Genomic DNA, 22,047 nt, shown 5'->3' on the forward strand with positions numbered 1-22,047 from the left:
TAATGGATTTTTCGGTAGCTTCTCTGGAAGAGGCACGTTAGCTTATTAACGTCGTCAAAACTCTCTCGCTGATACAGAGTGTTTGCTTTATTTGTTTAATTTTTTTAGTCATAAAAGCAAAAGACGACGACTTCAGGGAAGTACAATCATATTTTGATCTCTCTCTCCAATTTTTGATACTTTTGTCGAAAATTCCCAAATCCTGAGTTTAGAACCCTAATTTCATCATGGTAAGATTTTCAATTTTTCGCTTGTTTTTTATGGATCTAGCTTTCGTTTGTCAATTTTGCGGATTCCATTTCAGATTTTTTGAATCTATGAAAATTCCTGAATGTCACAGGTTTGCGTTATGTGTTTGGTGCCTCTGTTCCTCGTCCCGCTCATCAATTTAATGCCTCGAATCATCGATTATTTCATGGTAATTGGCTCCTTCTCTCTTGATATAATCTTTGAACTTTTGATTTTTCCTCGGAATAATGATCAGATTCATGGGGTATTAAATGTCAAGACTTACAATTTTTCGAATTTTAAGATGCTAGAGTGTTGAATTCTGTTAGTCTCAAAAGAGATAGCTTCATTTGAATTGAATAACAAATTGGAGATTAGAAAGAGAAGAAGATAGTGAAGATGATAATCAGGATAAATGATCATAATCTGTGCTTGTAAAACTGAAAAATAAGCTTTTGTTATTTGCTTGAGGTGTGCTCTTGGAAAGTTGAAGATGTTAGCAATATCTAAATCTTAGTTTTGTTAGTTTTTCATACCGATTATCTTTAGACTTTACTATGTTTAAGAAAAAACAATCTGTAGAGGTCATGCTTTAGTGAATCTTACTGGTAGAATGTTCGTCTAATCATTTGTTAACTCTTTAAGTTTTGTCTGTTCATGGTTTATAACTAGGCCAAATTGTATGCGTGGCTCGGATGGGAGTACAGGAAGCCAGCAAGAGCCCCTCCAGCTTGTCCTTTCAAGCCAGTTGCTCAAAACGACAAAGCCACCAAAGTAAGTGAAAATCACTTGATTGACGCTTTTTATTCTTCGTTGAATCGTTTCTTGGTTGAAGCAGTTTCGTTGATGGAAACATAGATTCAATCCTTCAATTGATGTTTTTTTTTTTTTTGTTCAAAATTGATGCAAACCTGTGGTTGCAGTTCAACAATATGCCATGATCCCAGTAGCTTCCATGAACTTACATTTCTATCTGTGTATATTCAGTGTTTATCTTATACGTGGTTGCAGTTGAACCTTATGTGCAACACTTTTTTTTGTTTCAGGTGGCTGCGGAAACTGGAACTGAAGGTACAGAAACAATAGCTAAACCTGTTGTAGCGGAGGAGACGGGTGGTATTAAGCAGGATTGAGGCCGAGTCTTTTCTTCAATAAAACCTTTGTATTTGTGGATATATGTTTTGGATAAGAGAAGAAGCTGGAAGTTGAAATTACCTGATGTGATACTGATAATGATATACGTTGAAAATGCTGCGTAACAGATAATTTCTTTTATGTTTACTTCTCTTTTCTTTTCTTCTCTTCTTGTGTAGAATCTTTTGCATGTGGGAGATTTCGAATTTCTCAGTAAAACTCGGATCACTCTCTGCTAGTTGAGCTTAATGCGTTATGGTGTCTCGTAAAGTCTTAAGTTGTATTATTAGTTTTATGGTAAGTTTAATTGAGCAACTTTAACAACTCTTGATTTTCGATATTTCAAGCAAGCCAATCCACAAATCATTGTCTTATTGTTATATCCCTTCGTTTTATTCAAAGGTTGTTATTATCCATAGTGAAGAGTTTTGGAATAGAAAATTTTGAAAGATTTGTCTATTGCGACTACTCTGTTTATTTGATTTCATCATCAAAATCTAGTGGTGACCACTTGTCACTATTTGATATTGCCATGAATGGAGAATAAATTTCATGTGTTTAATTTTATTTGAAATAAGCATCTTTTTTTGCATAATCATAGTTCATTATTCATATATATGGACCAATTTGTTAAAGTTGCGAGCACTTCACTCACAAGCCACGTGCACAAAGCCATCACACTTACGCTAACGTTTAGGATAAATTCACAAAATGTGATTTCAAAAAGATAATAAAAAATCAAAATAGTTTTATAATTATCTTCGTGTCTTTGGTTGTGATTTGAAGACAATGAAGAGAGAGATTTTGAATAACTAATTTAAATAAGAAATTTAAATAAAAATCGTTACCTTAATTTTATATTTTCTGTTTCCATTTTAATTTGAAGATCCTTTCTCTTTCTCTTTTTCGTTCTCGCTCGCTCGCCGGATAAAATCGCTGTCCAAATCTCCGGTCATTTCTCCGAGGATCTCTTCTATCAATCCAACGCTTTGATTTTCATCTTCTCAGATCTCACAGAACATACTCGAAGACTGATGCAGAAGAAGCGTTAGTAGAAGGTTTTTGTTAGAAAGCAATTGAATCTGAGGGATCCAATTGAGTTCTCTCTTCCACTGAATCTCTCGTTCGCAAAACCTAGGGTTTCTAAATTAGGGTTCTCTGAGGTCTGTTTAAAGTGCGTAAGCCATGTTTAAGAAGATCATGAAAGGGGCAAATCGAAAAGCCTCTAAAGCTGAGGCAAATGATTCGTCTATGTATGGGTTTGATCCACCAGGTAGGTCAGGTCCTGGATCCAATATGATTGTAAATCACGCATCTCGTGGTTCGCTTGTTCCTTCTTCTCCAGGTTCAATGGCGGCCACCACACAACCGCCTCCTATGTATTCAGTCGAGCCTCTTCCGTTGTTCAGAGACGTGTCTGTTTCCGACCGTCAATCCTTGTTCTTGAGGAAACTCCAGATTTGTTGTTTTCAATTTGATTTTACGGATACGTTGAAGAATGCGAGAGAGAAGGAGATTAAGAGGCAAACGTTATTGGAGCTAGTTGATTTTATACAGTCTGGAGCAGGGAAGCTCTCTGAAGTTTGTCAAGAAGAAATGGTAAAGATGATTTCGGTTAATATATTCCGGTGTCTTCCTCCGGCTTCACACGAGAATACAGGTCAAGAGCCTGCTGATCTTGAGGAAGAGGAGCCTTATTTGGAACCATCTTGGCCTCATTTACAGCTAGTTTATGAGTTGTTGCTGAGATACATTGTTCCTTCTGACACAGATACAAAGGTTGCGAAACGGTATATTGACCATTCTTTTGTGCTGAGGTTGCTTGAATTGTTTGAAACTGAAGATCCAAGAGAAAGGGAGTACTTGAAAACGATTCTTCATAGGATTTATGGGAAGTTTATGGTCCACAGGCCCTTTATTAGGAAAGCAATGAACAATATATTCTATAGGTTTATTTATGAGACAGAGAGACATAGTGGGATTGGGGAGCTTTTGGAGATTCTGGGTAGTATTATAAATGGGTTTGCCTTGCCAATGAAGGAGGAGCACAAGCTCTTTTTGATCAGGGCTTTGATACCTCTGCATAAGCCAAAACCAATCGCTATGTATCATCAACAATTGTCTTACTGCATTGTTCAGTTTGTGGAGAAAGATTATAAGCTTGCGGATACAGTAATTAGGGGGTTGTTAAAGTTTTGGCCTGTGACAAACTGTACAAAAGAGGTTCTCTTTCTCGGTGAACTTGAAGAAGTTCTTGAGGCAACACAAACTGTTGAGTTCCAACGCTGTATGGTCCCTCTGTTCCAACAGATTGCTCGGTGCCTCAGCAGCTCTAATTTTCAGGTTAGTAATCTCTTATGGGTTAGTTTCACTCTTCAATCTGTCCACTGAAGGTTCTCATTTATGCATATTAACCTCTAAATTCTGGAGCCTCTGTTATAAAGCTTCTTGTACCAAAGACTCCTGTTGTGTGGTGATTTTGCATATCCAGGCAATGATATAGCCATATAGGCCTATTACCTCGAACTCATGTTGTGACTCCTCCATTTGAAAAATGTACTGCAATTTATGTGCTTAGCATGGTTCACATTGTTTCATCTTTCTGGTTGCTTTTTCGCCTTTCCCATGCTTCTTCAGCAAACTGAATCTGATCATGACCCATCTCTGTTGATAGGTTTATCTCATGCAGTTGCTATTACAATCTGCTGAATGAATTATTTGATGCTTATATCATTCAATAGCTTAACTCATCTTTGATTCAACCCTGCCAAACAACCAACTCCTCTGATATTATTGAAACTGTTGTTTTTGCTTTGTTCATTTGTCATGGAATTCCCATTTCACTCTGATCCATCTTCTCTCTAGCTCAAGCTTAGCCAAAATATTTGCTCGATTAGTAGGAATTTTGAATATTTCAATCTCTTATGCTCACATACACATACCACCATGTAGGTTGCAGAACGAGCTCTGTTCTTGTGGAACAATGAGCACGTTGTAGGTCTAATAGCGCAGAACCGAGGTGTGATCCTTCCCATCATATTTGCATCCCTGGAGAGAAACATAGAGTCTCACTGGAACCAAGCTGTACACGGTTTAAGCGCGAATATAAAAAGAATGTTCATGGAGATGGACCCTGAGCTCTTTGAAGATTGCCAGCAACAGTACGAAGAGAAACAAGCCAAATCGAAACAAGTGGAAGAACAACGCCAAAGTAGGTGGAGGAGATTAGATGAAGCGGTGGAAGAACGAGAAAGAGAAGATCCTATGATCACTTCTTAGAAAAAAAAATATCAAATCATCATAAGTAATAATATTCTTTCTCTTTCACTTATCTTCTCATTTTCACTAATCGTTGCAAAATTATTATATTTTATTTATTTATTTTGTTGGTCTGGAAAAAAGTCCGTAATCGAGTCAATAGGAATATTTTTTTCCTCTTTTTGAGAATATTCAATACGGATTCTTTAAATTGTGAACTAAAGTCAACAAAATCTAAATTTGAAAACTTAACTTTGACGATACAACGGATTAGACAAAATAAGTATGGTTTAAAATTGAACTGAAATATGATGTATTTAACATCTAACCAAATATAGGTCGTGGATTAATTATTATCATTATCATCCCATGACTCCCTTGTACCAGTCACGCTAGCTCCTACAACTGTTACCGTGAGCAGTAGAAGTAAGAGCGAGAAAGCCTTATTCATCATGGCTTATTTTTACTTAAATCGATACTTTTTCTTTCGTGAATTTCGTGCACCAACATATCAAGCATCTTCTTCTTCCATCTCCTAATAGTGTATAAAGTATAAACAACGAAACTAATAAGAGGTTTTAATTTGTTACCAAGAATCAAGAAGCAAGAGCAAATTTATGTACCTGGGGGCATATAGCCTCAGGAGTAGCAGCACTCCAAGAATCATCATAGAATATTTTCTGAGAGGGCACAGGCTTAACGATAGCAGTCCATCCTCCAACGTCAGTTCCACTAAGTTGCAATGCCTTTTCTTCGGCATCGTCTCCCTCGATCCAAACGAAGGAGGCTCTGTAAAACGGACGATACAAATAAAAACAATGTTTATTTTTTTGAGTTAGCAGCATTGAGTGCTGGGAGGGAAGAAGCCACAAATTAAAGTACCTCTTGAGGAGTTTCTTTTTAAAGTCTCTAGGAACATAAATTTGTGTGATCTTTCCGCATGAAGCGAAATGTTTTGCCAATGCGAGCCTGAGAGGATACTCCTTAAGCGTAGTGTTATATCCTTCAACGGAAATAGCCGTACTAGTGCTACTGCAACAATTTGATTTCGATTGCAGGTGGAGTTAATAATATTATGATCAACACGTACGACAAAAATTTCCCAATAAATAAATTTACCTGTGAGTTTGAGAGTCTGCACCACTATCGTTGAATTCCAGCAATTTCAGACCCTAAGGTACAAAAGAAGATCTAATCAGAAATTATACTACGACGTACTTCATATGTTTTCCTACTTTCTTCTGCGGAAAGAAACCATTAGTAGAGACACGAACAGAGTTTATAGCAGAAGAAGAAGATTACTTTGATGGCTGATTCTTCCATGGTGATAAGCTGAGAACTAGGGTTCGAAAAATATTTTTCAAATCTACGGATTTAAGTTTTTAAGAAGTTTTTGTTTTGTTGAGACAACATAATCCTTTGTGTCTATTATAGTTACGAACAAACTGTTGGGCCTTGAATTTAGTTCAGGCCTGCGTTAAGCATAAACATATTTCTCTAGAACCGTTGCAACCACTACTTGACGGTTGCTGAAAAGTCTTGCGAAAAAGGTTTTGTTATTAGGATGGTGATGAAGTGATGATCAAGGCAGATGATGATAACGGAGCTTACTTTTAAAACGCAGACAAATACAAAGGTAATACATTTTGAAAAGACCAAAGGGTACAACTTTAATCTATCTTAATCCAAAATTTTGATTATATAATATGAAAAATTAATGCAGCCATACCAAATTTTCTACTACCAAAAAAAAAAAAAAACCAACAACCGCAACGCCACCGCGAAAATGACGAAAGTATTGCTGCCGGAGAATTCGAAACCACCGCACATAGTGGTGTTTCCATTCCCAGCACAAGGTCACTTACTTCCTCTACTTGACTTAACTCACCAACTCTGCCTCCGTGGAGTCAACGTCTCCGTCATCGTCACTCCCGGAAACCTAACTTACCTCTCTCCTCTTCTCTCCGCTCATCCCTCCTCCGTCACCTCCGTCGTTTTCCCTTTCCCTCCTCATCCTTCACTCTCTCCCGGCGTCGAAAACGTTAAAGACGTCGGAAATTCAGGAAATCTCCCGATCATGGCTTCTCTTCGTCAGCTTCGAGATCCAATCATCCACTGGTTCCGATCTCATCCTAATCCTCCGATCGCTCTCATCTCCGATTTCTTCCTCGGGTGGACTCACGATCTCTGCAATCAAATCAGTATCCCTAGATTCGCTTTCTTCTCCATCAGCTTCTTCTTAGTTTCCGTTCTCCATTTTTGCTTCGAAAACATCGATCTAATCAAATCAACGGATCCGATTCATCTCCTGGATCTTCCTCGTGCTCCGATTTTCAAAGAAGAGCATCTTCCGTCTATAGTCCGACGAAGTCTCCAAACTCCGTCACCGGATATCGAAACAATCAAAGATTTCTCCAAGAATTTGTTGAGCTATGGATCTGTTTTCAATTCTTCTGAGATTCTTGAAGATGATTATCTTGAGTACGTGAAACAGAGGATGGGTCATGATCGGGTTTTTGTAATTGGCCCGCTTTGTTCAATCGGGTCAGGTCTTAAATCGGATTCAGGTTCTATAGACCCGAGTTTGCTAAGTTGGTTAGACGGATCCCCAAACCGGTCAGTGCTATACGTTTGTTTCGGAAGTCAAAAGGCATTGACTAAAGACCAGTGTGATGCTCTTGCTCTAGGCTTAGAAAAAAGCATGACCCGATTTGTTTGGGTGGTTAAGAAAGATCCGATACCCGACAGGTTTGAGGATCGGGTTTCTGGACGGGGATTGGTGGTTAGAGGATGGGTTTCCCAGCTGGCGGTCTTGCGACACGTGGCAGTTGGTGGATTTTTGAGCCATTGTGGATGGAACTCTGTGCTTGAGGGGATAACGAGTGGGGCTGTGGTCTTGGGCTGGCCCATGGAGGCGGATCAGTTTGTGAACGCGAGGTTGCTTGTGGAGCATTTGGGTATTGCGGTTAGGGTTTGTGAAGGTGGTGAAACTGTACCTGACCCAGTTGAGCTTGGTCGGGTCATAGCGGAAACGATGGGTGAGGGAGGACGCGAGGTGGCTGCTTGCGCGGAGGAGATACGGCAAAAGACCGAGGCCGCGGTGACGGAGACAAATGGAAGCTCTATTGAAGATTTACAAAGACTTGTCAAAGAATTTGGAAAAGTCTAAAGTTAATTTACTAATTATTGTGAGCTATATTTTTAGTGGGGATTTTGCAAATGTATGTACCATTTGTTCTGCTTCTATAATCAGTGGTATTTTCAATTTCGTTATTAATAGTATGGAGAAAACAAGTATGGTTTATAATTGAACTATAGGATAAAAGTAGCTTAACATGATGCTTTAACATCTAACCAATCATGGATTACTCTCACTATAATCCCATGACTCCCTTGGAATGCTATGGTGGTTATTGACATCGGCCTCAACCCCTTCTCCGAACCCCTTTGTCGCCAGAATTCTCCTTGTACCGGCCACGGCTAGCTCCTCCAGTGGTCTAAGAGTCGTAGCCACGACGGTTACCATGAGCAGTAGAAGTAGTAAGAGAGATGAAGCCTTATTCATCATGTTTTTTTTCTTGTTGTTGTTGTTGTGTCCTTTAGTCAAACTCTTGCTTGATTCATCCAACCATGTATGATCAAAGCACTATTAATAGAAGGATTATTTACTGAGTGCATTATATTAAATTCAGAGAACATGAAATATTTATCCGAAAGTGGTACATAACTACATATTATGGTAGTGCGCATTCAATTTTTTTTTTTCTTATTTATGAAATCAAATCATTCAGGACTCAGGTGGTGGTAAACTAATTAATTAATTAGAATCATATACCACCAATCAGAATGCACCACTTCACCATCAAAACTTGGCACCATGGAATTACGTCACTATGCAAAATTAGGTATCTACATGCTTGATGCAATTAACTAATGAAGATGCAACGGTTCAAACTTAATGGAGCATATCAAGATATTTTCAATTTAAAACGTGAATATCGTTTTCAGATTATACCAGTATTTGATTAGTATACAGTTACTGTATTAAGAAGGTGAAGTGTATAAAATTTGATATCATTTATGCATGTATGACTAAAAGTATACGATTCAGTCATAGTTGTATAAATTTGGTATACATACACAAACTTAAAAGTCGAGTCAACCGACTAAAGTGATCGATTGGTTAAGAAACCAACCTACTAGTTGATGTTAGAGACCGAGTATTTTCCAAGTCCTAAGAGAGAGCCTTCTCCTTCTCCTTCTCCATCTCCATCTCTGTCTCCATCTTCTTCTTCTTCTTCTTAGCCACCTCAAGTAAAGTACCTAATATAAAGTATAAACAAGGAAACTAATGAGAGAATTTAATTTGTTACCAGGAATAAAGAATGAGGAAGCAAGAGCAAATTTATGTACTTGGGAGAGTATAGCCAGTAGTAGTGCAGGCGAGCGGCCTTCTTTTTTTTAAGATATCGGGTCGCGGCACAACAGGTTCAACTACAAGAGTCGATCCTCCCATGTTCCGTCCACTTAGTTCCAGCGCCTTGTCTACACATCTTTCTCCTTCAAGATAAATAAAAGCTGCACCGCTGCAAAATTCAACAGAGACAGTCTTTACTTATTATAATTCAATAACTTTTGAGAGTTGGGGAAAAAAAAAATCACAAATTGGATGAAGAAAGAAGCCACAAACCTAGAGAGAACTATAACTTTCCAGATGGATCCACACGAGGAGAAATGTTTATACAGCGCGATCTGCATATCAATCTTAGGAAGCGAAGTGTCATATCCGGTAACGCGGATCCTAAAATAAATAATTTGATTTCAGGAGATAAATGTTATTAACATGACAAGCTAAAAAAATAAAAATATTGATTGCAGGAGATAATATTATCAAAATGTACATGTGTGTTTTGGTATCGGCGGGAGCAGCAGCACACCTAGGACCAGCATACCAAGGATCATCCATGAATACTTTCTGCGACGGTGCAGGCTTAACGATAGCAGTCCATCCTCCGACGTCAGTTCCACTAAGTTGCAATGCCTTTTCTTCGGCACCTTCTCCCTCGATCCTCATGAAGGCAACACTGTACATAAAACCAACGATACAAAAACAAAGTTCTTTTAATTTGAGTTAGTTAATTAGCAGAATTTAACATGAGAGAGATGGGAGGGAAGAAGCCACAAATTAAACCTCTTGAGGATACCCCTTTCAAAGTCTGTGGGTACATAAATATTTGTGATCTCTCCGCATGAAGCGAAATGTTTTTCCAACACGAGTTTGAGAGGATACTTTCGAAGCCAAGTGTCATATCCCTCAACGGAAATCGTCGTGCTGGTGCAACTACAACAGTTTGATTCACCAGAGTCTGAACCACTATCGTTCAATTCCAGTAATTTCAGACCCTAACCAAGGTACAAAAGATCTAATCAGAAATTCTACTAACTTCATGTTTCTTGTGCAGAAAGAAACCGTAGAGACACAGAGGTTAAAGCAGAAGAAGAAGAGTACAGAAGAAGATTACTTTGATAGCGGTTTCGTCCATGGATGAATTGACAAGAGCGACTGCTAGCTAGGGTTCGAAAGATATTTTTCAGATTTAGGGATTTAGGTATTGTATGAAACGTTTTTTTGTTTTGTTAATCCTTTCGTGTATATTGTAGTTACGAACAAACTGTTGGGCCTAGTTCAGGCCTGCGTTAAGCCCATATATTCCTATTCTTCTTATTCCCCCAAGAGGATTCTTGAAGCATAAACATATTTCTAGAGCCGTTGAGGGATTTGCTATATATGGGGAAAAAGGGGATAAGAGTTCATATAGCTAATCTTTTGGTATTTTCAACGCTTAATTTCTGATGAAAGCTCATAGTAATAGGTTATATCTATTTTGGTGTGAAGGGTTTATATTTGACCTTTCATATCAGAAACTCGTTTGAAACAAATCTCTTTTTGTGTATGATAACATCGGGTATGTTGAAGAGTATGTGATCTCAAGGAAAAGCTGAAGTAATAAAAATTAGAAAACAAAGGTTGCATTGTACTAGCTAAAGCAGATAACGATCGATTGTTGAGCTTACTATATATTAATTTTTTAACATCCAGAGAATTGAAAGACATATCATACATTGCATGGGTGATGATCAAAGCAGAGATGATGATTACTGATCAGCTTACTTATTTTTAACATGCATACAAACACAAAGTTAAATACATTTAAAAACACCAAAGAGGTTCGTCTTCTCCTAAAAGAGAGCCATCTCCAAATTCTCCACCTCCATCCTCTTTTTCTTGCTCATATCAATCTTCTTCTTCTTCTCCATATGCTTCTTAAGCTCTTTCTCCACCTTCATCAGCTCCATCTTCATCTTCTTCTTCTTCTTCTCATCCATCTCCATCTCCACCTCCATCTCAATCTTCTTCTTCTTCTCCTCAGCCACCTCTATTGAAACACCTAAATATAAAGTTATAAACAAGAAAGCTGATGAGAGGTTTTCGTTTGTTACCAAGAATCGAAAATCAAGAAGCAAGAGCAAATTTTATGTACTTAAGGGCATATAGCCAGTATAGCCAGTAGTAGTGCAGGGGCGCCCCTTTCTTTTTTTTAAGTCTTCGGGTCGCGCCTTAACAGGTTCAACTACAAGATTCATTCCTCCCATTTTACACCCATTTAGTTTAAGCGCCTTGTCTTCACATCTTTCTTCTTCAAGATAAATGGAACCTGAACCGCTGTCAAATTCAACAGAGACAAGAGTCTTTACTTATATAATTCAATAACTTGAGAGCTGGGACAAATTGGAGGAAGAGAGAAGCGACAAACCAAGGGAGAACCATAACTTGCGTGACCTCTCCACAGGAAGAGAAATGTTCACACAAGGCAATCTGGATATCAATCTCAGGAAGCCAAGTGTCATATCCGGTAACGCGGACCCTAAATAATAATTTGATTGCAGGAGAGAAATATTATTAAAATGACAAGCTAGAACAAACTTATGACAAGCCAAGTGTCTTACAGATACACAAGAATTTAAATGTACCTCTGTGTTTCATGTTTGGATAGCATAGCAGGACACCAAGGATCCATGATGTCTTTCTGCGAGGGTGCAGGCTTAACGAGAGCAGTCCATCCTCCGACGTCAGTTCCACTAAGCTGCAATGCCTTTTCTTCGGCATCGTCTCCCTTGATCCACATGAAGGTGACACTGTAAAACGAACGATACAAAAACAAACATTATATCTTTGGAGTTAGCAGGGGAAAATCGGAGGGAAGAAGCCACAAAGTACGTACCTCTTGAGGATACCCCTTTTATAGTCTCTGGGAACATAAATAGTTGTAATCTTTCCGCATGAAGCGAAATGTTTTTCCAACGCGAGCTTGAGAGTATACTCACGGAGCCTAGTGTCATATCCCTCAACGGAAATCGTCGTCTTACTGCAACAATTTGAATTTTGATTGCAGGTCGAGATAATATTATATGATCAACACATACGACAATAATTTCCCAAATAATATATATACCGCGGTTTTCGAGAGACTGCACCACTATCGTTCAATTCCAGCAATTTCAGACCCTAAGGTACAACAAAATATCTAATTAGAAATTCTACTTCATATATTTTTCTAACTTTCTTGTGAACGAACAAAAACATTAATAGAGAAACAGAGATTAAGCAAAGAGTGAATAAGAAGAAAATCGATAAGGAGAAGAAAATTACTTTGATGGCGGATTCGTCCATGGAGCGACTGCTAGGGTTCCAAAGATATTTTTGAGATCTAGGGATTTAGGTTTGAAGATGGTTTTTTTTCTTTCCGTATTTTATTCTAGGGATATTTTCCTCTAGGATATCGTGGTTTCCATTTTGTTGTTGTTGAGGAATTGTCTAAGTCTAATCGGGATTTTTTTTTTATTTTTTTTGCGATAATTTGTGTTTTGAATTTGACAAGGAGAAATGTTTATGATCCCTTCCGCAACATCTTTTGGTCTTCTTTACTTCTTGTCTGGGAAAAACGATTGGTGGCTTAACTTTGATCCCAGTAGTATCTTCTTCTCTGAATTTGGTTGTATTGAAGACATTTTTGGGTATTCTTTTTGTGCTTATTGTGGATTCATATCATACATCACTTTTTTCCCTGGCCTCTCACATTTCCAACATCAAGATCCAAAGATTTTAACGCATCTAATAGTTTTTCAAAGAGACCTAATCCGGATGTATCATCTACAACTAGAAACTCTAACTAAAAAAAATACTCTTCAACTTTTACCTTTTTATCTAATATCCTAACACATTGTACTATTAAAGTCATTTGCTCTTGATGACTCACACCCAGTGTACAATCAAGAATGATAGAAAAATATTTGGCCTCTTTTATGATGTTAACTATAGAAACTTGAACTTTATGAGCCAAAAGAGAAATTAACTCATTTTGGATATTATGACCAAGATAGTGATGATGTATTTCTTGACAATTAATACGCCTAATATGATCTTGCATTATCAAATCAAATTCAGCAATAGATTCAATCATCCCTAAAAAATTCCCATTACTATCTTGGTATAGTTTCTCATTTGATCCACGAAAAGCTAAGCTTTTTTTAGCAAGACATTTCACAACGGCAATAATTCTAACTAACGTACAAGCCTCCATCGTTCTTTCTCTTTTGCAATTTCTTTTTGTAATTCTCTATCAATAGTTTTATCTTTCCCAAATCTAATTTTCAGCTCATTCCAAGTTCTCATATTAGACATATGCTCTACACTTCTCTCATGTTGTTTAAGTCTCTCGCTAAGATGCTTCCAATCATTATATCCATCATTTGCTAACACACTTGAGTAACCACGAGTTTGAAACAACTTGCAACAAAAACAATATACTTTGTTCAGATGAGTAGAATAAAACAACCAATTTCTATCGCACGTCTCTCCATTACTCAATTTTCTAGAATAGTAATCATATGAGAAATGTCTATTGTTTTTATCAAGAGGAAACACCAAATTCAATTCTCTTTTAGGTCCCCATTCAACTAACCTATCTCTCGTTTTATTGTCAAGGTTTTCCCAAAATTTAGGATCATAAGTATTAATCAAAGGTGCATTTAACACATTATCATGCTCACTCAAAGGACTAGGACCATCATTGTTATTCAAATTACTAGGAGCATCATTTGGAACATCGCCACAATCACTCAATTGACTAGAACCATTATCATTTACGTTTTCAGTTGATTGAGAAATATTAGCATCTACCTTTTTAACAAATCTATCTAAAGCACCTTTTTGAGATTTAATAAATAGTTCTTCTGATTTCTTTCTTTTTCTTTTTGCACATCCAGATGTCATGATATCAAAATAGATTTAAAAAGAAGAAATAGCACCTGGATTTGTTATAGAAATTGTGAATGAGTGATTGCCAATGCCTAAAACCGAAAGAACAAATCCAGACGCACAAGTACGGAAGTACCTGAAACAAAATTGAATAATTTATTCAAAATCATAAACGAAACTAAAATACACACACATCAATTGAGAAACGTATTAGACTATTAGTAGAGGTTTATTAATTTATTTGTAGTAGGTGGGATTCATTCGTTACAGAATCAGTAGTAAAATTGAGATTTGAGACATTTGACTATTTGAAAAGCTACAAAAAATATATATACACAACACACTTACAATATTAGATCGATGAATGATGAAACAAACAATGAGAGTATGAGACAAGAATTTCGTCGAGAAAGAGAAGAGGATTAGAGAGATTCGGAAAAGCAAAAATTTTCTTTTTTTTAAGGAAAAAAGATGGCTAGCTACACGAAGTATCCGCGAAGACATGGCCACACATGCAAAGCTTAAAAATGTATTTCTAACTACACAAACTATATGTATCGCATGCCCACATATACGAACTATATGTAGTCATGTCGCCAACATCACAAACATTTTTTTCCGATACATTTTTCGCCGGAATCCGGTATTGACCGGCGTTGACCGTCGTTGACCAACATAAATATTCAAAAAAAAAACATTTTTTAGTTTTTTAATATTTAGAAAATTATGTTATTGAATCATTTATAATATTATATAATTAAAAAATATATACAATATTTAATATAAAAATATTTTGTATATATATTCAATGCATTGATTTTTATAATTAGTTAGTTTTGATAATTTCAAAACTAAACTAAAAATAAAATAAAAACCAATTAGGTAAAATAATTGTAAATATGAAATTTTCTATACTCTCTAGTCTAAAGTTTTTTGTATAATAAGTTGTTAATTTTTGTATCTAAAATTATTACGAAAAATTCTTTTAATAATACAAAAAAAAATCAATGCATTGAATATATATACAAAATATTTTTATATTTTTATATTGTATATATTTTTTTAATTATAAAATATTATAAATGATTCAATAACATAATTTTTCTAAATATTAAAAAACTAAATTTTTTTTTTTTTTAATATTTATGTTGGTCAACGCCGGTCAAACTGGTCAATGCCGGATTCCGACGAAAAGTGTACCGGAAAAAAATGTTTGTGATGTTGGCGACATGACTACATATAGTTCATATATGTTGGCATACGATACATATAGTTCATGTAGTTTAGGATCCATTATTAAACTTTGCATGTGTGGCCATGTCTTCGCGGATACTTCGTGTAGTTTATGATCCATTATTAATGAACCCTAATTTTTTTTTGTCGTTTCACGACTCTTGTCACTAACATAATTAAAAAAAAAAACATTTTGGGCACCTTTCTTGTTGGGCCTCTGGGCGGTCGCCCCTCTGCCCAGCCCATTTAAGCCGGGGCTGAGTATGTACCTCTTGTCTGATAATGGCTTGCATTCTTGTTTACATGGTCTGAATTATTATCAAGATTCTTTATGTCCATGTTCCCTCCCTTTTACGTCTTTGCTTCCATTTTGAAATAATTTTGTACGTGTGATTGTTTGGTGCAGTCCCAATGGAGCATACAGTTCTGGTGTCAAACCGAGTACCCATCAGGTGAACTGAAGGCAACACTGATAAGATCTTTACGGTAGTCGTCTGTGCAAGCTTTGGGTCATGTTATTGGTGTCTTAATCTACTGTCTACAACCTCTTTCAACAGAAGTTCATTCGATCAAGCCAAGCATGTAGGCGGTGTTGGGCAAGGAGTTACGCTGCATGGAGGCGGATGATGAGTATAATTCAAAAAGTTAGGATAATGACATACCAACATTATAATCTTTGGGATAAAGTTGAGGCACTCCTTGTTGAAAAACATCCTCAGTCTACTAAACAAAAAGTTGAAAAATGTTAAAACCCATAAAGATGAAGATTAAAGAGGGGAAATGCAGAGGAATCTCACAGTATAGTTGCCTCCGAAACAAACGTAGGTGCCTTCAATGGGAGGAGGAGGTTCAGGAGCAGAATTAGGGTTTTCTGAGTAATCCTTGTAGAGTCTGTAATACGGTGGAGGAGGCGGATACGTAGCTATAGTCATTATTCTCTACAGATCCAAACCACAAACTAAGCAAAATCAGTAACAGATTCCTAAAACTAGGGTTTCTAATCGATGCAACGGAACGAACGATTCAATCCGACATTTAAGATATCATTCGAATGATTCTGTGTAACAATTAAAAGGAAAAAAAATAGGGGTTACATCGACAAGAACCTTTTGGGAATGAAGAATCGAATTGGTAACCACACGAGGGAGAAGATCGAAGAAGCTTTTGATTTTGCTTTGGAGAAAGACGGCGCCAGAAGCTTTATTCTGGTTTGGGACATAATCCTTTCGTGTACATGATAGTTACGAAACAGTTGGTCCTTAATTTTAGTTTAGGCCTGCGTTTAAGCCAATATAGTCTCTCTTTTTCACATCTCTAAACCCATCTAATCCTAATCTCCTTATTCCCCAAGAGGGTTCGTGAAGCATAAACAAATTTCTAGAGCCGTTGAGGGATTTGCTGTGGGGTAAAAAGAAGGAGAAACCTTTGTAGTATACCAAATAACTCGGTGGCAACAATCTATAAAATTCAGAAAACATGTTATTTAATATGCACTACATAATTCGATAGGAATTCTACAAAAGTAAGCAAAATAATGAGTTTCTTATAGCGGGACTGATATCCAATTTTTTACACTCATTCAACTCTATTACATATTAGTTGTCCTAAGCTCTCTATAATTATTTCTTGCTAACGTGTTATTACAAATATAAACAGATTATTAAGAAGAATATTTTTGAGTGTATTGTGAAGCTAGTATCATCACAATTTTAAAATGAATAATTTAGGAGGAATTGATTTTAAGTCTTGGCGTCGAGGATTGTGTGTGTGAAAGAGAGAGGGAGAGAATTGCTTGGCCGCCAAAAGAAGCCATTACTTGCCAACTAGCTAGCTTCACTACTCACCCTAAGCAAAGCATATATAGTTTTTTTTTTTAATTCATCACCATCCTTAGACAACCGAATACCAATATTTTATAAAATATATAAAGCGGTTCATATAGGTGGAAAGTGAATCTTCCCCCGTATAGGAAAAATCCCTCAACGGCTCAAGAAATATGTTTATGCTACCCTCTTGGGTGAATAAGAAGATTAGAGCAAGCCCAATGGATGAATCCTTAAAAGAACTCTTAAACATTTTTTAATCATAAATTATGACAATTTTAAAATTAAGAGTTTGTGATGAATCCTTAAAATTTTCTTTGTCTAATGGTAGAATCCTTAAATGGGTTTCTTAAAAAAAAAAAAAATTTAAATTAACAACTTTGTAACTCTGAGATAAATAACTAAATCATTTTGAAAACTAAAATAAGTGATGGATTACTTTTCCAGTACAAGTTGGCCAAGTTTTCTCTGAGATTCAGTGTTTAGATCGCCAAGAGGATCAATCTCCACACCAGCTTCCTGTCAACACATCAAGATTACAATTATTATTGATAGTCCATTCGAAAAACGATAGAATACAAAGAAAATACAAGTCATACCTTAAGAATTTGAACCCCTTCTTCAAACGTTAACCTCAATGTCTTTTCAAGAAACTGCATGTATATTAGCGCCAATTATCAGAATCCAAAAAGATACAAAAACTATGTTTCTGTTACTCCTTGCTGCTCATGAATCATGATACTGCAGATATATATATGGTTTACCTTCAAAGGTTTAAATGGGTATTGTTTTCCAATAGCTTCAAGTTCCTTTTTGCATTTGTTATTCAAACTAGTGAATATAAACACAAATAACTCGTCCACAAGGTCCATTATCTGCAGAAACAAGAGATATATTAGCACCAGTACTGTCACAGACTAGAAAACACTTGAGATGAATTTAGATTATTAACAGCAAGTCACATATTGTCATTTGCTTGTGAAGCTGAGGAGACTGAGCTAGACAAGCAGGCTGTCCTTGGTATTCCAACCTAAATACAACAGAGCCTCCTTCACTACTACCAGCCAAGAGTTTCAGTGTGTGGATATTAACAAAATCCTTGGATAGCAAATTTTCTCTAAAAACCTACAAAAGTGATAGCTAATTAAGCAAAGCAACATACAAGAACAAAGCAACCAAATCATGGAAAGACAATAACTCTAAGATAAACAATCACTAACACTGAACAAAGTTGAATAAGGTATTCAGTTTTCTGGAAAACCCAATAAATGTTTTAACCGTAGTCACATAACTCATAGAACATCTAATTTCGATAAACCCAGAATCAAATCTCAATTCAAAAACCATAATTTCGATAACATCTAATAACACTAATCTAATCATACCGTAACAAATAAAACAGTTAGATTCATACCGTGATTAAGCGATTGGAGCATGGAATCGCCTAACTATTTGCCGAACGCACTGATTTGGTCCACCGAACTTATGTTGGTGACCACCGACAGTGGAGCTGATCATCACGGATGATTGGTTACGACTTTGTTTCACCTTTCTCTTCCAATTTGATGACCTAGACGCCGGATTATGAAGAACAACACGATTTGCTCTCAATTTCGCCATTGGAGAAATTAGAAAACAAGGAGAAGAGAGAGAGTCGAGAATAAAATGAATCGGGAAAGGAATTTTTTTTTTTGCTTTCTCACATTTACGAACCAATCTCGGTGCCACGTCAGCGCCTCTTATCAGCCCAAAAAACTCTAAAACTAGGAACGTTTCTTGCGTTTTAGATCAGTTTTGATTTAAATTTGGGTTTTTAATTTTAAGAAACTTAGGCTTAGAGCCCTCTAAGGATCACCATTGCTGTTGCTCTTAGGAATATATGGGCTTAACGCAGGCCTGAACTAGATTCAAGGCCCAACAGTTTGTTCGTAACTTATATTATATACACGAAAGGATTGTCCCAAACCAGAATAAAAACAAAAAAACAAAAAAAAACTTGTTCAAAGCTAAATCCCTAGATCTGAAAAATATCTCTGGAACCCTAGCAGTCGCTCTTGTCTACTTATTACCATGGACGAATCCGCCATCAAAGTAATCTTCTTCTCCTTATGGATTTTCTTCTTACTCACTCTTTGCTTAACCTCTGTTTCTCAATATTATGAAGTTAGTAGAATTTCTGATTAGATCTTCTGTTGTACCTTAGGGTCTGAATTTGCTGGAATTGAACGATAGTGGTGACGATAGTGGTGACGATAGTGGTGACGATAGTGGTGACGATAGTGGTGCAGACTCTCAAACTCCCCGGTAAATTTATTTACATATATATATACTGTGGGAAATTCTTGTTGTTGATCATAATATTATCTATACCTGCAATCAAAATCAAATTGTTGCAGTATCTCCAGCACGACGGTTTCCGTTGAGGGATATGACACTTGGCTTCGAAAGTATCCTCTCAAACTCGTGTTGGAAAAACATTTCGCTTCATGCGGAGAGATCACAAATATTTATGTACCCACAGACTTTGAAAGGGGTATCCTCAAGAGGTTTAATTTGTGGCTTCTTCCCTCCCATCTCTCTCATGTTAAATTCTGCTAATTAACTAACTCAAATTAAAAGAACTTTGTTTTTGTATCGTTGGTTTTATGTACAGTGTTGCCTTCATGAGGATCGAGGGAGAAGGTGCCGAAGAAAAGGCATTGCAACTTAGTGGAACTGACGTCGGAGGATGGACTGCTATCGTTAAGCCTGCACCGTCGCAGAAAGTATTCATGGATGATCCTTGGTATGCTGGTCCTAGGTGTGCTGCTGCTCCCGCCGATACCAAAACACACAGGTACATTTTGGTTATATTATCTCCTGCAATCAATATTTTTATTTTTTTAGCTTGTCATGTTAATAACATTTATCTCCTTATTAAATCAAATTATTTATTTTAGGATCCGCGTTACCGGATATGACACTTCGCTTCCTGAGATTGATATGCAGATCGCGCTGTGTAAACATTTCTCCTCATGTGGATACGTCTCGAAAGTTATAGTTCTCTCTAGGTTTGTGGCTTCTTTCTTCCTCCAATTTGTGATTTTTTTCCCCAACTCTCAAAAGTTATTGAATTATATAACTAAAAGACTCTCTGTCTCTGTTGAATTTTGCAGCGGTGCAGCTTTCCTGTGTCTTAAAGGAGAAAGATGTGTAGACAAGGCGCTGGAACTAAGTCGATGTAACATGGGAGGAAGGACTCTTGTAGTTGAACCTGTTGTGCCGCGACCCGATATCCTAAAAAAAAGAAGGCCGCTCGCCTGCACTACTACTGGCTACACTCTCCCAAGTACATAAATTTGCTCTTGCTTCCTCATTCTTTATTCCTGGTAACAAATTAAATCCTCTCATTAGTTTCCTTGTTTATACGTTATATTAGGTATTTTACTTGAGGAAGCTAAGAAGGAGAAGGAGACGGAGAAGGAGACAGAGAAGGAGAAGGAGAAGGAGAAGGAGAAGAAGAAGAAGAAGAAGAAGAAGGTGGAGATGGAGATGAAGAAGAAGAAGATGATGATGGAGATGGAGAAGAAAAAGACGATGCACAAGATGAAGACTAAGATGAATATGTACATGGAGAAGTAGAAGGCTCTCTCTTCTCTCTTAGGAGAAGAGAAACCTCTTTGGTGTTCATAACTGTGATAATGCTACCTTTATTTTCTCTTAATTACTTCGGCTTTTCTTTTGTTTTTGTCTGCATGTTAAAAGTAAGCTTATTCATCATCACCCATGCATGTATGATATGTCTTTCTCTGGATGTTTAAAAAATAGTACGCGCAGTAACGTTATATGCTTTCAGTGTTACAATGCAACATTTATTTTCTTCTAGAACTTACGTTTTTCCTTGAGATCACATACTCGTGAACCCCACTGTTATCGACAAAAAAAACATCTCTTCGCAACAGGTCTTTCCTTGAAATTCACAATTACTTTTTTACTCAAGGATACAAGAATATGTGTGTATTAGAGGATTCTAACACCGTTATTACACAACTAAGTTTAACATCTAAGTTTAAAGAGTTGATTTGGTAACTTTGGATGAAACAAAAGCAAGGAATGGTGAAGGGAGAGGAATAGCAATTGTACAGAGCGGGACGCATCAGTTCTGCAAACTTCATTGTCTTCCCATAATCAGTGGCGGAGCTAGAACTTTTGTTCACCGGGGTCATATATTTTAATTATTTTATTTAAATATAAAAATAGATGATATATTTAAAATATAAATTGTCAAGAACATTTAAAGTTTTTTACCTAGCACAAAACTAAATAATCTATTTTCATAATATTATATATTTATTTCTTTTCAATTTTTTTTTTAATCAAAATATATCGTATATTGTGTTTATCTTACTTTTTTCAAAAAATATATGTTAAGAACAATCTTTTAAAAATGGTAGCAAACAATAATAATCTGAAAATGGATGTCTTAAAAAGAAGAAAAAATCAATATGGAAAAGATGTTATAATATTGTAGCCATTTTAAAGAAAATATATATAAATATGGAAAGAGAACTAGCATTTAATTTTAAAAAATGAATATGCATGGGGTCAAATGCATAGTTAGATCACTATTTATAGGGGTCATTATGAAAATTTTAAACAAAAACATCAAATAATTATTATGAATTCATATAACAATTAAAAATTCATAAAAGTTATGGGGGTCAATTGACCCCCTTGCCAATACACTAGCTCCGCCTTCTGCCCATAATACTTATGAGCTTTAGCTGCCAATTTTTTTTGTGTTGAATTCTAGTTATAAGTCATAAAGGAATCGCATTTCATATCTTATAGTATATATTTGACTTAAAATCTTATAGTATATTGATTAATGAATGTTAGGTCAAATATTTGTCTTGTATATTGATTGTATTAATTGGAAACAGTATTTGACTCATTGGTTTGATAAGGCCAAAAAGAAGTGTCGACGGAGACGTTATTTATGAATGTCAGGTACGAACGAAGTTATGAAGTTGAATTTTAATGATTTATTGATCAGATGGTTAGATGTATTAA

At 36.3% G+C, this 22,047-nt stretch overlaps 7 protein-coding genes and 1 pseudogene across 9 annotated transcripts; 4 read left to right on the plus strand and 4 right to left on the minus strand.

Moving 5' to 3' along the window:
- Positions 1-98: 98 nt before the first annotated feature.
- Positions 99-1,581, plus strand: LOC9307105. The gene is made up of 4 exons (XM_002870989.2): positions 99-230; positions 341-418; positions 901-1,002; positions 1,275-1,581. The coding sequence occupies exons 1-4, from the start codon at positions 228-230 to the stop codon at positions 1,359-1,361; spliced, it is 270 nt and encodes an 89-aa protein (XP_002871035.2). The 5' UTR covers positions 99-227; the 3' UTR covers positions 1,362-1,581.
- A 533-nt stretch (positions 1,582-2,114) lies between these two features.
- LOC9307106 (serine/threonine protein phosphatase 2A 57 kDa regulatory subunit B' alpha isoform) lies at positions 2,115-4,799 on the plus strand. Its single transcript, XM_021023693.1, has 2 exons — positions 2,115-3,705; positions 4,315-4,799. Exons 1-2 carry the CDS (start codon positions 2,548-2,550, stop codon positions 4,639-4,641), a joined length of 1,485 nt encoding a protein of 494 aa, XP_020879352.1. The 5' UTR covers positions 2,115-2,547; the 3' UTR covers positions 4,642-4,799.
- A 44-nt stretch (positions 4,800-4,843) lies between these two features.
- Positions 4,844-6,024, minus strand: LOC9307107 (nucleolin 1). The gene is made up of 5 exons (XM_021023696.1): positions 5,923-6,024; positions 5,740-5,792; positions 5,503-5,652; positions 5,244-5,409; positions 4,844-5,155 (listed from the first exon to the last, which is right to left on the minus strand). Exons 1-5 carry the CDS (start codon positions 5,941-5,943, stop codon positions 5,132-5,134), a joined length of 414 nt encoding a protein of 137 aa, XP_020879355.1. The 5' UTR covers positions 5,944-6,024; the 3' UTR covers positions 4,844-5,131.
- A 225-nt stretch (positions 6,025-6,249) lies between these two features.
- LOC9309162 (UDP-glycosyltransferase 89A2) lies at positions 6,250-7,897 on the plus strand. Its single transcript, XM_021023694.1, has one exon. It carries the CDS (start codon positions 6,338-6,340, stop codon positions 7,787-7,789), a length of 1,452 nt encoding a protein of 483 aa, XP_020879353.1. The 5' UTR covers positions 6,250-6,337; the 3' UTR covers positions 7,790-7,897.
- An 824-nt stretch (positions 7,898-8,721) lies between these two features.
- Positions 8,722-10,236, minus strand: LOC9307108 (nucleolin 2). The gene is made up of 6 exons (XM_002873048.2): positions 10,143-10,236; positions 9,812-10,023; positions 9,522-9,704; positions 9,311-9,421; positions 9,034-9,206; positions 8,722-8,943 (listed from the first exon to the last, which is right to left on the minus strand). Exons 1-6 carry the CDS (start codon positions 10,161-10,163, stop codon positions 8,855-8,857), a joined length of 789 nt encoding a protein of 262 aa, XP_002873094.1. The 5' UTR covers positions 10,164-10,236; the 3' UTR covers positions 8,722-8,854.
- Positions 10,237-11,162: 926 nt separating this feature from the next.
- Positions 11,163-14,393, minus strand: LOC9309163 (annotated as a pseudogene).
- Positions 14,394-17,295: 2,902 nt separating this feature from the next.
- On the minus strand, positions 17,296-18,617 carry LOC9309165 (aspartate--tRNA ligase 2, cytoplasmic). Of its 3 annotated transcripts, none has more exons than XM_021023324.1 (4): positions 18,410-18,617; positions 17,760-17,870; positions 17,595-17,648; positions 17,296-17,514 (listed from the first exon to the last, which is right to left on the minus strand). In XM_021023324.1, exons 2-4 carry the CDS (start codon positions 17,865-17,867, stop codon positions 17,431-17,433), a joined length of 246 nt encoding a protein of 81 aa, XP_020878983.1. In that variant the 5' UTR covers positions 17,868-17,870; positions 18,410-18,617; the 3' UTR covers positions 17,296-17,430. The 3 variants fall into 3 exon arrangements, with proteins under 3 accessions (XP_020878983.1, XP_020878982.1, XP_002873097.1); XM_021023323.1 differs by lacking the exon at positions 18,410-18,617 and adding an exon at positions 17,958-18,047; XM_002873051.2 differs by lacking the exon at positions 18,410-18,617 and adding an exon at positions 17,948-18,047.
- Positions 18,618-18,958: 341 nt separating this feature from the next.
- Positions 18,959-20,859, plus strand: LOC9309166 (nucleolin 2). The gene is made up of 7 exons (XM_002870992.2): positions 18,959-19,086; positions 19,199-19,299; positions 19,392-19,541; positions 19,649-19,831; positions 19,935-20,045; positions 20,151-20,323; positions 20,414-20,859. Exons 1-7 carry the CDS (start codon positions 19,066-19,068, stop codon positions 20,614-20,616), a joined length of 942 nt encoding a protein of 313 aa, XP_002871038.2. The 5' UTR covers positions 18,959-19,065; the 3' UTR covers positions 20,617-20,859.
- Positions 20,860-22,047: the final 1,188 nt, after the last annotated feature.

The sequence above is a fragment of the Arabidopsis lyrata genome (assembly GCF_000004255.2).
Source record: "Arabidopsis lyrata subsp. lyrata unplaced genomic scaffold ARALYscaffold_6, whole genome shotgun sequence".
NCBI lineage: Eukaryota > Viridiplantae > Streptophyta > Magnoliopsida > Brassicales > Brassicaceae > Arabidopsis > Arabidopsis lyrata.

What these genes read in the sequence shown, in the direction of transcription:
- LOC9307105 (XM_002870989.2), top strand. An exon ending in GAATCATCGATTATTTCATG is followed by an intron (nt 419 to 900) that starts GTAATTGGCTCC and finishes GTTTATAACTAG; the next exon opens with GCCAAATTGTATGCGTGGCT. An exon ending in AAAACGACAAAGCCACCAAA is followed by an intron (nt 1,003 to 1,274) that starts GTAAGTGAAAAT and finishes TTTTTGTTTCAG; the next exon opens with GTGGCTGCGGAAACTGGAAC.
- LOC9307106 (XM_021023693.1), top strand. Translation starts at nt 2,548, where the DNA reads ATGTTTAAGAAGATCATGAAAGGGGCAAATCGAAAAGCCTCTAAAGCT. An exon ending in TCAGCAGCTCTAATTTTCAG is followed by an intron (nt 3,706 to 4,314) that starts GTTAGTAATCTC and finishes ACCACCATGTAG; the next exon opens with GTTGCAGAACGAGCTCTGTT.
- LOC9307107 (XM_021023696.1), bottom strand. Translation starts at nt 5,943, where the DNA reads ATGGAAGAATCAGCCATCAAA. An exon ending in GCAGACTCTCAAACTCACAG is followed by an intron (nt 5,653 to 5,739) that starts GTAAATTTATTT and finishes AAATTGTTGCAG; the next exon opens with TAGCACTAGTACGGCTATTT. An exon ending in AAAAAGAAACTCCTCAAGAG is followed by an intron (nt 5,410 to 5,502) that starts GTACTTTAATTT and finishes TCCGTTTTACAG; the next exon opens with AGCCTCCTTCGTTTGGATCG.
- LOC9309162 (XM_021023694.1), top strand. Translation starts at nt 6,338, where the DNA reads ATGCAGCCATACCAAATTTTCTACTACCAAAAAAAAAAAAAAACCAAC.
- LOC9307108 (XM_002873048.2), bottom strand. Translation starts at nt 10,163, where the DNA reads ATGGACGAAACCGCTATCAAA. An exon ending in TGGACGAAACCGCTATCAAA is followed by an intron (nt 10,024 to 10,142) that starts GTAATCTTCTTC and finishes TACCTTGGTTAG; the next exon opens with GGTCTGAAATTACTGGAATT. An exon ending in GCCGATACCAAAACACACAT is followed by an intron (nt 9,422 to 9,521) that starts GTACATTTTGAT and finishes TATTTATTTTAG; the next exon opens with GATCCGCGTTACCGGATATG.
- LOC9309165 (XM_021023324.1), bottom strand. Translation starts at nt 17,867, where the DNA reads ATGGACCTTGTGGACGAGTTATTTGTGTTTATATTCACTAGTTTGAAT. An exon ending in ACCCATTTAAACCTTTGAAG is followed by an intron (nt 17,649 to 17,759) that starts GTAAACCATATA and finishes ATATACATGCAG; the next exon opens with TTTCTTGAAAAGACATTGAG. An exon ending in AAGGGGTTCAAATTCTTAAG is followed by an intron (nt 17,515 to 17,594) that starts GTATGACTTGTA and finishes ATGTGTTGACAG; the next exon opens with GAAGCTGGTGTGGAGATTGA.
- LOC9309166 (XM_002870992.2), top strand. Translation starts at nt 19,066, where the DNA reads ATGGACGAATCCGCCATCAAA. An exon ending in GCAGACTCTCAAACTCCCCG is followed by an intron (nt 19,300 to 19,391) that starts GTAAATTTATTT and finishes AAATTGTTGCAG; the next exon opens with TATCTCCAGCACGACGGTTT. An exon ending in TACTGGCTACACTCTCCCAA is followed by an intron (nt 20,324 to 20,413) that starts GTACATAAATTT and finishes ACGTTATATTAG; the next exon opens with GTATTTTACTTGAGGAAGCT.